Source organism: Salvelinus namaycush, chromosome 5 (genome assembly GCF_016432855.1).
Source record: "Salvelinus namaycush isolate Seneca chromosome 5, SaNama_1.0, whole genome shotgun sequence".
Classification (NCBI taxonomy): domain Eukaryota; kingdom Metazoa; phylum Chordata; class Actinopteri; order Salmoniformes; family Salmonidae; genus Salvelinus; species Salvelinus namaycush.
The window spans coordinates 59,335,319-59,351,540 of NC_052311.1; the positions used below are offsets into that span (position 1 = coordinate 59,335,319).

General features: G+C 47.6%; 1 protein-coding gene across 1 annotated transcript in view; it reads left to right on the forward strand.

Moving 5' to 3' along the window:
* LOC120048549 (kin of IRRE-like protein 3) overlaps positions 1–16,222 on the forward strand; it is a 46,775-nt gene that overhangs the window by 21,806 nt on the left and 8,747 nt on the right. Inside the window, exons 2-5 of the mRNA XM_038994627.1 lie at positions 10,422–10,574; positions 11,365–11,514; positions 13,586–13,743; positions 15,451–15,601. Of these exons, the coding sequence (XP_038850555.1) occupies positions 10,422–10,574; positions 11,365–11,514; positions 13,586–13,743; positions 15,451–15,601 (612 nt within the window). The remainder of the gene's footprint in view (positions 1–10,421; positions 10,575–11,364; positions 11,515–13,585; positions 13,744–15,450; positions 15,602–16,222) is intronic.

Sequence of the window (16,222 nt, forward strand, 5' to 3'; positions counted from 1 at the left end):
TCCACTCTTTGTCTTCCTCTTCCTCTTCGTCCTCCTCTTCCTCTTTCTTGCCCTCCTCCTCCTCTTCCTCCTCGTCGCCCACCTCGCATACGCACTCGTCCTCGTCCTCTCACATTGTTTCTTCTATCCATTCTCAGACTTTCTCCTTCCCACCTTCAACAACCTGTTTGCTCTCTGAACTGGCTTATATTGGTTGTGTCGCATCATTTGAAACAGGTTAAATCAATTTTGAGTGGTTGTGTTCAATCAATGACATGTGTTCTCTATTTGTATTTGATTGTTGCCACTTGTGTTTACCAGTATGGATGACATGTGCATTAGAGTGCAGAATGTGTTTAGAGTTTTGCTGAAAAGTCTAAGTGAGATCTGCAAATTGTGTTTTACCATGTGAAATGGTTTAAGGTATTGACAACAGACTGCATAATTAGCTAAATGAGTCCAGGCAACTGAGAACTTTGTTCAGCCAATGGGTTTTAGTGTTTTAGCAATTGAGAAAAACTGTAATAAGGCCAGCAATAAATGCCAGGAAGGAGACCAAGCCGGGATGAAAGCTATTCCTCTCATGTTCAAGCTTTGAGGATATGTTTTCCTGGAGTAAGAAGGGAGGAGGTTGGGGTAGGAGTAGGGTGGAGAAGGATAGGCTTTATAGAGTTATGTTGCATTTTAATGGCCCTCAGTAAACCTATCCCATCATAAAATAATATTTTGTGTGTCATATCCTGTTGTGTGTGCACTATGGGACATTTGCCAGTCCCCCCAGCACTGAGTAAAGTGTAGAGGGGGAGGAGAAGGGGGATCCTGAGGGGGGAGTAGATCACACATATTTTATATCACTGCAGCAATGAATATGGAAGAAAAAAGGTCAACTTGACTGGAAACACTACAGTAGATCACAATTACAGTCCAGGCCCACATTTCATACATCAACTCCCCGCTGCGATGTCTCATCAGCCCCTGGTCACACTGGAGAGGCCCACGCCACACATTATCAAAGATTGATGGGGTGTCCTACTTAAAGCCAGGGGGTGGGGTGGGGGGGACTTTGGGTTATCTGCGGGAGAGGGAAGGGGGGCATTCGGTGTTGGTCGTGTGGTCGCATGGCAGCAGTCACCGCCCACCAACATCGCCGCCCAGTGCCCACAGACCGCCGCATAGTAGTTTGAGGTTCTGCCAGGCTACACCATTACACAATCACATGACCACAGCCTTGATGTACTGGAGAAGTTGCAAAGCCTGACGTTACAAGATCAGCACTTACAAGACAGTACTAGCTGAGTCAGGAGTTTACAGAGAAGAAGACACGAGCTGAACAAATGTTAAAGGGTTGGCTTCACTCTTGTCTTCCGTCTCCCTCCCTCCCACCTCGGAAAAACTACACAAACTGAGTGAACAAACAAGCAGAACCTTCTCTCCAAATCCCCCTCTTTCTAATAACACACACCTCAACCCATCCCTCCATCACTTTTCTTCCCTGCTGGCTGCTATCCTCCCCTTCTTCTTGTTCAGAGTGCTTGCTTAATAATTAATTGATTAATTTGTTCTCTCATTAATCATTTATTCATTAATCACGGCCTGCTTTTTCGAGAGGAAGCGGTGGAATCTGAAAAAAAAAAGCCTGACTTCACATTTCACTCTAATTACGCGGCTGCACTAATCAACGTTTAAGAAATTGAGTTTCAGGAAATTCGGTTATTCCCTTCTTTCCCAAAGCAGGATGTATTGAGTTCGCCAGGTAACGTTTTCTTCCCCTCTCCTCTCTTTATTGTACTCTGAAAGCCCTTAGTCATCACCAATTTTAAAAGAGTGTCTCAAGGCAGATGTAATCTGATGAACGGAATAAAGTTTGCCATTTTATTAAAACTTGCCTTTTTCCCCATCTTTCCCAGAGAAAGGGGAATAGAAACGGTGGTGGCCGGTGAAACAGCGGGCATTGATGAATAAACGACGGTTTGAAGATGGTTTGTAAGAGGAGACAGGCGCTGGGGTTGTGGAGGACAGGTCTATGCTGTTTCCCCGGGATCTATGCCTCTCCCGGGACGTCGCTGGGTAATTTGTGTAATCGCCAGGAGTTACGTGCCAGGGAGTTTCAGAGGTGTGGGGAAGAGTAGCCTAGACAAAATTTTAAAAAATTGTGTGATACAACCGTGAGAGTGAAAACGAATAAAAAGCATTGTGAAATGGTTTAATTACATTCATGTTTATCCCTGTTGGATATACAGTTCACACACAAGTCATTTTCTCCCTCTGAAGCCCTCTGTCAGGTCCTGGGAAGAGAAGAAAATTCCATCTCAAATTAGAGGGAAGCTTCAACGGAATGGATGCCAATTCGACATTAACCTCTAAGCTTTATAAAGCACACACATTAAGCAGCACTAATGAGACTCTCATTGAACCAGTCTTTTTATTTTCAAACACACACACAAAAAAATTGCTTTGACTTCAATGTGCCGCCACCACTGTTACCAACAGAGGTTGCCTCTGCTTTATAGTTCAACAACACCAGCACACAGCACAGCAGCATCAGCAGACAACAATAGTACTGACATGCATACATTTACAACATTACCACCCTAATTAAAAAATAATAATAATAAAGGAAGAAAAAAAGTATTCATTATGAAACGCACTACTTCCTATCGCGAAGAGCCAAGGGGGCCTCCACTGGGCTCAATTAGGAAGTGTAGGCCACAAATCCCTGGACTAAATTAATTGACACCCCAGGACATTGGACCCAGTCCCAGTGGTGGAGTCTAAGTGGAGAATTCCTTTGTTTTCATTTCCTTTGCCTTTGAGAGAAAGTGCAAGAGAGCGAGAAAGAGGAGGAGGCACTTTTTAACATTATCTTTTCATTGTTTTATAGATTTTTAATCTATTGTTTAATTATTTGTTGTTGTTTACTTGTGATTTTCTGCAGCTGGGGAGCGAAGTGGGGTGGATGTAAAAAGAAGAGTTTATTTATTTATTTGAGTCCCATCTTTGAGCAGCTAGGCTTCCCGTCACATGTTGAGCACTAGTGCCATTTTATCCAGCATGTCAGCTGTTGTGTGCGCGCTAAACCCAGGCTTTTGCAAACGGCACAAGAAGTGAAGGATTTAAAAGCACAGTAAATTATACTGGGTACTAGAGAGAAGGAGGGAGAAGAGAGAGGGAGAGACAGAGGAGAGAGAGATCGAGGGGGCGGACTGGGAGTGAGTATGACACACTGATTCAGCCAGCAGCTGTCTTGTACTGAAAACACCAGGGGGCAAGAGGGAACCAAATGACAAGGCTGGCTCAATCAACATCTTGTCAAGACTGTTGGCTGATGTGTACAGACAATGTTATACCGCCAACCCCCCCCTCTGCCCTCCTCTTTTTTTCCATGGCTTTTCATTTCCAGTCGTCGAGCCAGCCAGTCAGTCAGCCAGCCACCCCCTGTATAGTGTCAACTCTTAGGCACTGGAGTGGAGCAGTGAATGGGATGGCAACTGTGGTATAATGACACTCAGAGAACTTCTCCTGCTCACTAGAGACACCAGCGAGAGCACAGGAAGTGTCTGTGCCAGTGTCTCTGACACACACTCCACACACACACACACACCCTACACAGACACACACACTCCACACACACACACCCTACACAGACACACACACTCCACACACACAGTATTTTTCCCTTCAGCACTCCTCGGTCCTCTCCTCCTTTCCTCTCTACCTCTCTATCACTCCATCCACTGTGTCTGTGGTGGCAGGTGCCCAGGGAGACACAGCCGCTGCTTGCCCATGCGATCAGCTCCTCCTTGGCCCGCCTCCCTCGCAGTCTGCCTCGCCCTGATGGGAGCAGCGTGGAAATCAACGTCATGCAGGGTGACAGCACATGTGACGGACTGATTACAGCATTCCATCAATCGCCTCTTACAGCCCCGGCCCTTTACAATTTAGACCTGACAGGAGACCACTTTTATGGTTATTTTTCTTTACAACCGTACAGTACCTCAGGTTTTCACTCCAGTGTGTCTTTTCTTGTTGTTGCCTCCCGCTGTCCTGGTTCTTCTAGCACAGTGTGTTGACAAGCTGACACAAACCCTTGCAATTTTCACGCCAGGGATGGAGAAAAAGAGGGAGAGAAAGGGACAGGGAGAGAGAGAATTAGAGAGTGTGAATGAGAGAGAGAGATAGAGAAAGAGATGGAGAACAGAGAGAGAGAGAGAGGGACAGGAAGGCTGGGTAACGATGCTGACGGGGGGAGTGTGGAGAGGAGAAGGCGAGTGGTGCCATGGAGAAGGCAAATCAACAATTAGTAACACCTTATATAACTCTGAAAAGGAGCTTGCAAGGCACTGATTTCAGGGATCATGGCTGACTGACTGTATAGTATAAGAGATACACAGAGGAAGGGGGGATGGGGGAATCTGGCGGAGAGGCTGACGTGTGGAGGGATGGAGGGATGGTAGAAGAGAATGGTGGGTATGGAGGGTGTTGGGTGGTGATGGGAGGGGAGGGGGGGCAGGCGGGTGGATGGATGGATGAGCCGATCTTCTCCGTATAAAAGAGGTCCGGGTCTGAGCCAAGAATCTTCACAATGGAAGAAAGGCTGAAAGGGGAGGCTAGGAGGATTAAACTCCAGCAAAACAGCTCTTAAAAAGCTGTTAGACTGCAATTTAGACACAAAAATACACAAAGGGGTTTATGGGTAGAGAGAGAAGAAAAGTGCGTCTGGAATGCGGGGCGGGGAGGAGATAAGGCATGAGAGACAAGGCCAGATAAAGGGAGAGAGACAAACACAGGCATGCTTCAGCCAGGACCATGTCTGAAGACCAGAAAAGCAGATGCAGGCGGTCACAGATTCAGTCTGTGTCTGGAGACTAGAGAAGCAGATGCAGGCGGTCACAGATTCAGTCTGTGTCTGGAGACTAGAGAACCAGATGCAGGCGGTCACAGATTCAGTCCGTGTCTGGAGACTAGAGAAGCAGATGCAGGCGGTCACATATTCAGTCTGTGTCTGGAGACTAGAGAAGCAGATGCAGGCAGTCACAGATTCAGTCCGTGTCTGGAGACTAGAGAAGCAGATGCAGGCGGTCACAGATTCAGTCTGTGTCTGGAGACTAGAGAAGCAGATGCAGGCGGTCACAGATTCAGTCTGTGTCTGGAGACCAGAGAAGCAGATGCAGGCAGTCACAGATTCAGTCTGTGTCTGGAGACTAGAGAAGCAGATGCAGGCGGTCACAGATTCAGTCTGTGTCTGGAGACTAGAGACTATGATGGTGTTTGGGTGGTGGGTGGTTTCCTCTGCTCGCTTCCCTCCAAGTCCACACAACTCCTGTAGGAGACATGGTAATGAGATTACAGCCTGGCCCAATCAGACCTGAGACGGTAGGGAGCAGGGATCCCCATTGGAACAAACTATTTTGCTCGGCTACCTAAGCATTATGTGCTGTCGTTCTACACACGCTCACACATACAGCGGGATATTTACACTTTCACACACACATACACACACATATACACACACAAACACATGCAGCAAGAGACAATGAGAGGAAGACAAAAGACCCTGAGTCAAAAAGGATAACCATTCAGTACAGAGAAATGGAGCTTGCATTTGCAGCCCGATTTAGAGGCCGTATCTAGACACAGTACAATGGATGGTATTTGGGGAGAGGGCTTGTTTATTCCGAGCGTGACTTTTTTTGCCAATTGTTTTGTGTTCTTTTTTTTCTGCTTGTGTTTCCTCCCCCTCTTATTCTCTCTTTTACTGTGGAATATCCACACCAACACATAGAACACTGCTACTGTGGAATATCCACACCAACACTACTGACACATAGAACACTGCTACTGTGGAATATCCACACCAATACCACTGACACATAGAACACTGCTACTGTGAAATATCCACACCAATACCACTGACACATAGAACACTGCTACTGTGGAATATCCACACCAACACCACTGACACATAGAACACTGCTACTGTGGAATATCCACACCAACACATAGAACACTGCTACTGTGGAATATCCACACCAACACCACTGACACATAGAACACTGCTACTGTGGAATATCCACACCAACACCACTGACACATAGAACACTGCTACTGTGGAATATCCACACCAACACCACTGACACATAGAACACTGCTACTGTGGAATATCCACACCAATACCACTGACACATAGAACACTGCTACTGTGGAATATCCACACCAACACCACTGACACATAGAACACTGCTACTGTGGAATATCCACACCAACACCACTGACACATAGAACACTGCTACTGTCAGAGTGTACAGGACACCAGTAGATATTTGGTTATATTTTTTGACATTTTTAATTATTACTGCATGGAGCAATTGCCCAGTCAAGTTGAGAGTGCTCATGTTTATAGAGCCTGTTCGATCGGGGCGGTGCTGTCTAGAGCCGGACTTCAGTGGATGGGAAGAAAGGACGCTCAAGATTATCCTGAAAGAGAAACTGTTCCTTCGTCTACTGAGCTCAGAACCTCTTAGTCTGGGTCTCGACACACACACACACACACACACACACACACACACACACACACACACACACACACACACACACACACACACACACACACACACACACACACACACACACACACACACACTTTAAGTGTTATTGTATAACCAAGGGCAGCCTGTGTAGCTGAAGTAGGTTGTTGAGTCTCCCTGCTTGTCCATGGAAACTACACTAGCATGACGAGGACACTGAAGTGATAAATATACATAAAGTGTCTGTGTGTGTGTGTGTTTGTGTGTGTGTGCGTGCGTGTGTGTGTGTGTGTGTGTGTGGTGCGAGATCCCTTTTTTGGGGTTTAGGGCTTCCAAGCCTGTTTTAGCCAGGCCGCTATGTTGGCATGAAAGATTATGATTATAGTGATTTGCTGCTTTCAGTAGTTAGCCCCAGTGCACCCAAAGGTCACATCCACTACTTAATTGGACTGCACTGAGAATAGAACAGAACACACAGATACACATTGCCACACACAGACACACTTCCCCATAATTCCATCAAGGCCATGTTAGTCCCCAGTGCAGATGCCCAGTAGCGGATCATTGGAGACATCTGTCCATCCTGTCCCCATCAGCAGCAGTGTGCCTCCCTCCCTTCCTATCCGTTCAGATGGCACAGAGAGAGAGGAAGGCTGGTGCCAGGGGACTGCAAAGCTCTTTAATATGTTATGCTCCATGTCAGCCCTGCTGTTCTGGACTTAACTCTGACCGTGTGACGGAGAAGGCAAAGTCACTATGTCAAAGTAACTGCTAAATGTGCCCTCCAATCCCTTACAATTTGCTTGCCCTATTTATGCTACAACAAACACACACAGGCACACACACACACACACACACTAACCTCCTCTGTGCATCCACTGCCGTGAAATTATATTCCGTTTAGAAAAATTGGGATTAAAATGTGTTTTGACCTTGTACTGGAGGGATGGACACGCACGCACGCACGCACCCACACACGCACGCACGCACGCACGCACGCACGCACACACACACACACACACACACACACACACACACACACACACACACACACACACACACACACACACACACACACACACACACACACACACACACTCACACACACACAGAGGTCAGAGGTGTTACCTGTTTTTGAAAAGTACCAGCCCATCATTACCTGTGAGAGATGGTAGACAGCAACACACGAGGACCACTTCACACCCACGGCTCCTCTCCCCTCCTGTCCTCTCCTCTCCTTTTTTCCCTCTCTCCCCTGTCAGAAATGTATTCATGTAATTAAGCTGCTAATACACCGTCAAGGAATTGGCTAATTCAGCAAGGAGGAATTAAAGGAATATGCAATGACTCATTAGCCACCGGAGATGTTTTGTTGAGCATTCTCAATAAGGAATTTGGAATGCAATGAATCACTCCATGGTGTGAAGCAATTTGTCAGTCTATATCACACAGGCTATATATAAAAATGTACCCATACGTGTGTGAGAGAGAGAGAGAGAGAGAGAGAGAGAGAGAGAGAGAGAGAGAGAGAGAGAGAGAGAGAGAATGTGAGAGAGAGTGAGAGAGAGACAGAAAGAGAGAGAAAACAAGAGAGAGAAAGAGAGAGAGAAAACAAGAGAGAGAGAAAGAGAGAGAGACCAAGAGAGAGGCCGAGAGAGAGACAGAGAGAAAGTAACAGTTGTAACAGATGTAATCCATTTCTAACAACCTGCCAGTGTGATAAAGGATGGCCCATTGTAAACATTTAGGTACTGTGGGCAAGATACTTAATTGCAATCAATGTTTATACTGCAGCAAGCATAAAGAGGAAAATCCCCAACGCGCCATCCAGCGGAGCGGCCTATGAAAATGCTCGATATAGCTAAAAAAAACGAACATTAGGGACAGACAGCCTATAAAAGCAGCAGTTTTGAAGGCATGACTAGAAAATGCCAGCCTTTACCAAATGCTTAATAGCCTGAGCATGAAAACATTTCACTGCTCATTGACACTCAAATTGGACTCTTTTGATCTGCAGTCTATGACACAGACACATACACACACAGATTGATATGCTTATTTAAAGACATTAGCAATATGAAGGGAATTGGGGTTAGTGGACTTTCCTGGTGATATTCACTGCTATTATACATGATTCTCTCCATCTTTCTCAACCTAAAAGGAGAAGAAAGGAGGAGAGTGCTTGGGCAGACGTGGGAAAGCAGTAGCTGTTAGGAGAGCTGCAAGCTGCAAGGCTTGAGCCATGGAGAACTCACGTTCCTGATGGGCTAACTGTTTGGCAGGTCTGATTATACTGGAGGGAGGGAGGGAGGGAGGGAGGGAGGGAGGGAGGGAGGGAGGGAGGGAGGTGGGGAGGTGGGGAGGTGGGGGAGGAGGTGAAGAACAGGGTTCAGTCAGTGGTCCTGTTCCAGCCCTAGATGAAGTGGATAATTGAGTAGGGAACAAACACCACCAACCAACCTCGGTAGCCCCCTTTTGAAAAGAAAGAAAAGCTAGAGAGAATGATGGAGTGAGTGAGAGGGGAGAGGGAGAGAGAGGAGAGGGGTGAGCGGGTTGAGAAGGAGAGAGAAAATCCTAGCTTCCCTCGGGGGGAAAAATCTGCTATTGAAAAGCTATTAAACTTGCATTTAGCAGGATTGATTGGAAATGAAGAGGCCTATTAAAAGAGAGGGACAAGAGGACAATAGCGCGTCTCTGGTCGCCGTATGTTGCCCTCCTTTCACCGGCTTTTCTTTCCCCAGGAGAGCCCCCAGCCTGTCTGTTTAAGCACTCCCACCCAGAGAACCATTGGAGAAGGGCTTAGCACTGAGTGAATAGACCCCTCTTTATCTTCCCCCTGGTCCCCCATTCTCCTATAGAGAGAGAGAGAGAGAGAGAGAGAGAATGTGTAATGTTTACTGTTAATTTGTATTGTTTGTTTCACTTTTGTGTATTGTCTACCTCACTTGCTTTGGCAATGTTAACACATGTTTCCCATGCCAATAAAGCCCCTTGAATTGAATTGAATTGAATTGAGAGAGAGAGAGAGAGAGAGAGAGAGAGAGAGAGAGAGAGAGAGAGAGAGAGAAAGAAAAAAAAAGTAAGGTTCTTTCTTTTAAGGGAAAGGGAAAGATAAAGCCCTCTCTCTCTTCTCTACTTAGCCAACCAACTCTGTTCTCTCTCAGCCCCTTCCTCTCTTCATATCTCCCCCAATGGTTTAGCTCTACCTCTGGAGGGGAGCCATCTTCTTCCCCTGTCAGTTGGGTTTGTAATACTCAATCTCCAGCATTGTGGCACAAACAGGGGGAAAGAGGAGTCGTATTCAAACTTTGTGTGTGTGTGTTTGAGCAGGTGTATGTTGCGACGCGAGTGGTGTGTGTTGTGAGTGTGAGTGAGTATTCCAGTGTGTGTGAGTGAAGGCGAGCCAACAGCTTTCAGTGTGTGTGTGTGTTCATGTGTGTGTGTGTGTTCGGTGTGTGTGTGTCCCATCCTTAAACACAGCAATGGAACAGACAGAGGCAGGTGTCTTGGTTGACGTTGAGCAGGCTCAGACGGATGCTTCCCCTGGGACACTTAATGGAGATTTGATTGTTTAACATCCATTTTAACAAAAAGCTCCCCCAAAGAGTGGCAGATTTCTTTCCTCCGCAGTGTGCTTGTTTCATGTCACCATGCGGTGGCTGCCATATGGTCTGGGGAAAGAGTTAAATAAGTCATGAGGCAGCTGACTCTTCCTGCTCAGCTCAGCCACCATTTTAAAGGGAAAATACATATTTTCCATCCACCCCATGTAACAACATGGCAACACGTAAACAACAGAATGAACAGGCCAGTCCATTATGGGGCCAGGCTAAATATGGCAATGCATTTGGCTCAAGTAACGCTATTAGACTATATCATTACATGTTACTCATCAAACCTCCCCCGTTCTTCCAACAGCTACCCAAGCAGCCTACTTCTCCCAGCAGCCCCAAGACCAGGTAGTGGTGTCTGACCAATCGGTGACTCTGCCCTGTGTTATCGTGGGGTACCGGGGAATGGTGCAGTGGACCAAAGACGGCCTGGCGCTGGGTGGAGAGAGAGATCTGCCAGGTATCTGATCTGACCAACATCTCTCTGTGTGTCTCTCTCTCTGTCTCCCCCCTCACTCTCTCTGTCTCCCCCTCTATCTCTCTGACTCCCTCTCTCTCTCTCTCTCTATCTGCCCCCCCCTCTCTCTGTCTCCCCCTCTGGCTCCCCCATCTCCCTCTTTCTCTTTGTCTTTCTCTCTCACACTCTCGCTCCCCTACTTCTCTCTCTCTCCCCTGATCAATTCATGGTCTCATTAGGAAGCCTTGGCTCTCTGTCTGTCTGTCTACTCAAATTAATGGAGGTGGAGAGAAACAAATATACTGCAGACAGTCTTTCTACCGCAAACAGACAAAGAGCGTTTAATTTGTTGTTTAGCATTTTGAGGCTTTTGTACCAAGGTGGATAATCAATTGGCTGGTGTCACGCGCTGACATTTAGCTGTGTTCTGGACTAGTGGGAAGGTGGAGAGGCTCGGGGCTGACCTTAGACACTACATCTTGATTTTGTCTGTGCTTTAAAGGACAGTCAGTCGCCTCACGCCCCCATCTCACATGTAGCTGCTGCCTTCCCCTAGCCAGTCTCACACTGCTCAGCCAACTGAACGGCTCAGTGCTTAACCGGGGGTGGTGCAGCACCATTTCCATTTATGTCTTAAAGGCCCTTGGCGTTTGTTTGTGGCGTGAGTCTGCTCATTTTGCAGTCTTTTCATTCCAGTTTGGGTTTGTTGTTCTGCTGTTGATTGTTGGGTTTGTTTTCTTGTTTTCTTTCCCATTCTCTGACTCACTGTATTCCTTGTGTTGGCTTAATGCAGGGTGGACACGCTACTCCTTAATGGGCGACCCGCTATCAGGCGAGCACAGCTTGATGATCGATTCGGCAGAACTGGCGGATGACGCCGTGTACGAGTGTCAGGCTACGCAGGCCGGACTGCGCTCCCACCGAGCCAAGCTCACTGTTCTAGGTAAGATACACAGCTGCTGCACACACACCACAAACAGGCACACACAGGGGAATACACACCCTGATCTGCACAGCAGCCCTCCAGCCAAAACCTGCAGGTTGGCTCTACAGAGGGAGATTGTCAGGCACCCATCTTCATTATGGTTCTGACACACACACACACACACACACACACACACACACACACACACACACACACACACACACACACACACACACACACACACACACACACACACACACACACACACATTTTAAAAAATGCTCATGGTTTCTATGTCTTGGGACTGTTTATGACATCACCTGCTGTTATCAGCTTTCACAAATAACACCTGGAAAATGTACTTACTGCCGTATATCAGCCCTGTAAATATTTTTCAAACCCAGCAGAGCCAGCAAAAAAAACTGTTTTTCCTTCAGTATCGATAATCAAGACTGTGTAAGTCTAGGATAATGTGATTGCTGCAGTCACAAATGACTTGCATGGACACTTAAAAGTCAAGATCTGCACAGTTAGCACATTTTACAGTGAGTCACAATATTTGTCAACTGTGGGGCAGCTTTTACATTGACGCAATGTGAGTGATCTACATATTCACCAGGCATCCAGAGGTGGGGAGAGGAGGGTGGTGGTGGAGAGAGGGATGGCGGAGGGGAGGGTGAGGAGAGAGTGGCCCCTCGTGGGACTCCCAGACAGTGAAACACTGCTGCCACCTGGTGGCCGATGGGGGAACAGGCAGCAGCACATTCATTAGTCTTTACTGAACGTCTCTCTGATGATCTGGCAAATACACCCAACAAAGCAGAGAGACAGTTACAGAAGACACTGGAGCCTCAGCTCTATGCACCAACAACAAGGCTAGGCTACTGTACTGTCTCCTCACTGCCCTGCTTGTTTCTGTCATTTTATGAGCTCGTTTAAGCAGCGAGACGAGGGTGAGAAGAAAAGGCAGCAAATGAAAGGCTGATCATGTGAATTCTGACGACCCATGATGAGGAACACTTCAACGACCACGCGCCTCTCAAGAGAGCACAGTGCCGCACAGTCAATAGAGATCACACCCACATACACACACCCACATACACCCACCCCGACCCTGCTTCACAATGCCCGCACCGCACCGCACAGCACAGAGTGGAGGTGGGCGAGGATGGACTGTTTGATTGGTTAGCGTGAGCGTGAGCCACCTCCGCAGTCACACTGACCTTAGCCTTTGTGGACAGAAAAGGCGATAGATGTTGTTTCCTCACACCTTGTAGAACGTCCGCATTAAGAGAGGAACAAATCCAGCAGGGACCGGGGTGTGTGTGTGTAGGCCTGTTTCGAGAACACAGATACACAGAGGCTAGAGTCTTGAAGTATGTGTGTGTGTGGGGGGGGGGGGGGGGGGGTCAATGCAGCCAGATGAGACCAAAGCAATCCGGCGCATTCAAAGGAGTCAACGGCGGGAGAGCAGCCAAGGGAGTCGGCATGGAAATTAAAATCACCTAGCACTCGGATTCCATTAGTGTCCGGGCCGCAGTGGCGGAAGGACCTCTGACAATTCAGATACACACACAGAAATTGGTTCAGCGGAGGGAGCAAGAGAGAGACCGGGGCGCAGGCCTGCTGCTGTTTACGCCTGCCGTTATTGCCTGGGGAGATAGACGCCTTCATCAGAGGTGGCACGCTCTGCTTGTGCGAAACCATGCAAATAAATGAACAAATAAGCAATTCAGATGAAACATCACTGGGCAACAGTGGGAGTAAAAGAGAGTATTAATGCCAGTCTCAATGTTAAGAAGGAAAATTAAATAGCTCTTCTGTTTTTTTCTTCTCACAGCCAAATGTTGTCGGTTTCCATTCCAGTCTACAAAGTAGAAACACACCTCGTGAACCAACACGATGATGAAAGGATATTGTTTTCTCTGTGTGCAGTGGATGAATTGATGCAGCGTTAACACATCACATTAATCTCACTAGATGTTCCTCTCATTCAGAAGCTGTGTACTGTAAAAGGAGCTTTCAGTTTGGTGGGTTGTTTCTCTTCTCTAACATGAATGCTTTGTGTTTCCTCCTTCTCTTCCTGTAGTTCCCCCCACAGACCCGGTGGTGGAGGGGGGTCCTATCATACGTGTGAAGGCCCACACACCCTACAACCTCACCTGCCGCTCCTCGGGGGCCAAGCCTGCCGCCGAGATCACCTGGTACAGAGACGGAGAGGTCATGGACACGGCCATATACTCCAAGGTACAGAAAGACTACAGCACAATCAGATAACAGGTTGAGCCAGGGCAGGTTAGAGAGAGCAGGGCCATGCCCAACCTCCTCAGGATCCACTAACACCCACACAACACCAACACAGCACAGCCGAGTACAGCAGAGCCCATCTACGCAGGTAAGGCAAGGTACAGCAGAGCCCATCTAAGCAGGTAAGGCAAGGTACAGCAGCTACTCAAAATGCAGCAACTTTCTCTCAGCCAACTCTTCCTTTTCCGTTTCCCTGTTTTCTCTCTATTTTCTTCATTTTCTTTTCTATTTCGCTCTCTTTCTCTCTCAGGACTTGTTCCTTCTCTCACTACCTCCCTCTCTGCAGTCGCCCTCCCCTTTTTCACTCATACCTGAACCCCCCCCCCCCCCCCCCCCGCACTCTAATGCATCGACACTACAACATAACTGGAGCATGCCAAAGCTCAGACAGGCATGAGCGTTTGATACAGTAGAATTTCTGCCGAGGAGAAATCACCCACAACAATGCCGAAACACAATGGGGGGATGCGCCAGAGCGTGAACCAGCCGCAGTCGGGAAAGAGTCACATTTGTCATGCTCTCTGACCACGCTAATCTATGCTAAATGACACATTTAAGGAGACTAGAGCCAGCAGTGGAGAAAAGGAGGGGGACAGGAGGGGAGAGAAAGAGAAAGGGAGAGAGAAAGTGGGAGTAAAATAAAGAAGGGTGGGAGATACTGAGATACAGTTCACTGAAAGAAAGAAAGAAAACTGGTGCTTTTAGAGAGAAGGAAGGCTAGAGTAGGTGAGGGGGAGGTAGAGAGGGGGAGAGGTGGCTTGGGGCAGAGTGAGGGGTGATGACAGGGAGTGATGCGACTCGATCTAGCGTAAAAATGCTTTTTGTGTGTCTGGCTGAGGAAGTGATTCATTGATTCAGCTGTCTGTTTGTCCGTCCATCCAGGGAATGGGCTCTGCTCTGCCCTTGCCCTTTTCCAGAGCTGCCTGTGAGACAACCCTCCCCCGGCCCCCCGTCCTCACGGCTACAGCCCAGAAATACGGACTCAGACACCTCTGCCATTACTGCACACTGTCTGACAGCCGTGTGTGTGTGTGTGTGTGTGTGTGTGTGTGTGTGTGTGTGTGTGTGTGTGTGTGTGTGTGTGTGTGTGTGTGTGTGTGTGTGTGTGTGTGTGTGTGAGTTTTTTTTTGTGTGTCCTTCGAAAGCGACGGGCGATATCTCCAGAATCTACCCCTTTCCTCACTTAGGCGTATTGATTCCTGTGAGCAATAAATAGATCTCAAAGATGATGACAAACAAGGAGCGCTGACTGGGAGCACTCTCAGAAATGTGGAAACAGCACATATCCCCAGGCACATCATAAAATATATGATTTAACTGCCATGCCAATGGACTGGATGGCAATTTGAATGCCTCACACGTCAGAAAGATAGGTCCCGCAGTGTCACACAGACACCCAGAGGGGGAAGACTCAGCAGGGCCTTACATGAGGCTACACCTATTCTATACCTTACTTCCCTACTTAAACCCCTTTGTCTCTTTAGGGACCAACATATATTAATTAATGGATCTAACCCAAGAGGTGAAATAAGGACTCATAACTCCCTCTGCATGTTTAACAGCTGTCTCTTGTCTGTCTTGACCATTGAGATGTACAGAAAACATCGTAGATGTCTTATCTCCATGTCTCTGGTCTGTCTCTCCTAGACGCGGATGGAGGATGGGAAGAGGGAACTGGCTGTCAGTATGCTTCCTGTGGTGCCGGAGGACAAGGACTCTGGTCGTACCTACACCTGCCGCGTCCTCAACCCTGCCGCCCCCGCCGGACTCCAGACCTCCGTCACCATCAACGTCCAGCGTGAGTGTCCTCAGTGATGCTTAGTGTCCCCTACAGTCACTCTGTAGTGTCCTCGTCCAGCGTGATGGAGACACACCTAAGGTACAACACTCTGTAGTACCCTCGTCCCAGTGATGGGGACACACCTCGGGTACAACACTCTGTAGTGCCCTCGTCCCAGTGATGGGGACACACCTCGGGTACAACACTCTGTAGTGCCCTCGTCCCAGTGATGGGGACACACCTCGGGTACAACACTCTGTAGTGCCCTCGTCCCAGTGATGGGGACACACCTTGGGTACAACACTCTGTCAGAGGACGGAGAATTCAGAGTCAAATACATTTAACTACCAACTATCACACTTGCATACTACTTAGTATGTACTGATGTATTGTCCATGGACACTAGTATGCTATTGTGGATACTAGTATGCTAGTGTGGATATTGGGACATAGTCCTATAGGTAAAGTTTATAGTGACAAATATACTGCCAATAACGACTAGGTAGTAGCCTATACACATATATCATCTATAATATATTTATTTATATACTCTAGGCATTAGTTGAGGGCTTTGGTTGAATAAATACATTTCACCCAGCACCACTTTAGAGTTAATGGAAGAGTGGTTAGTTCTGCCTG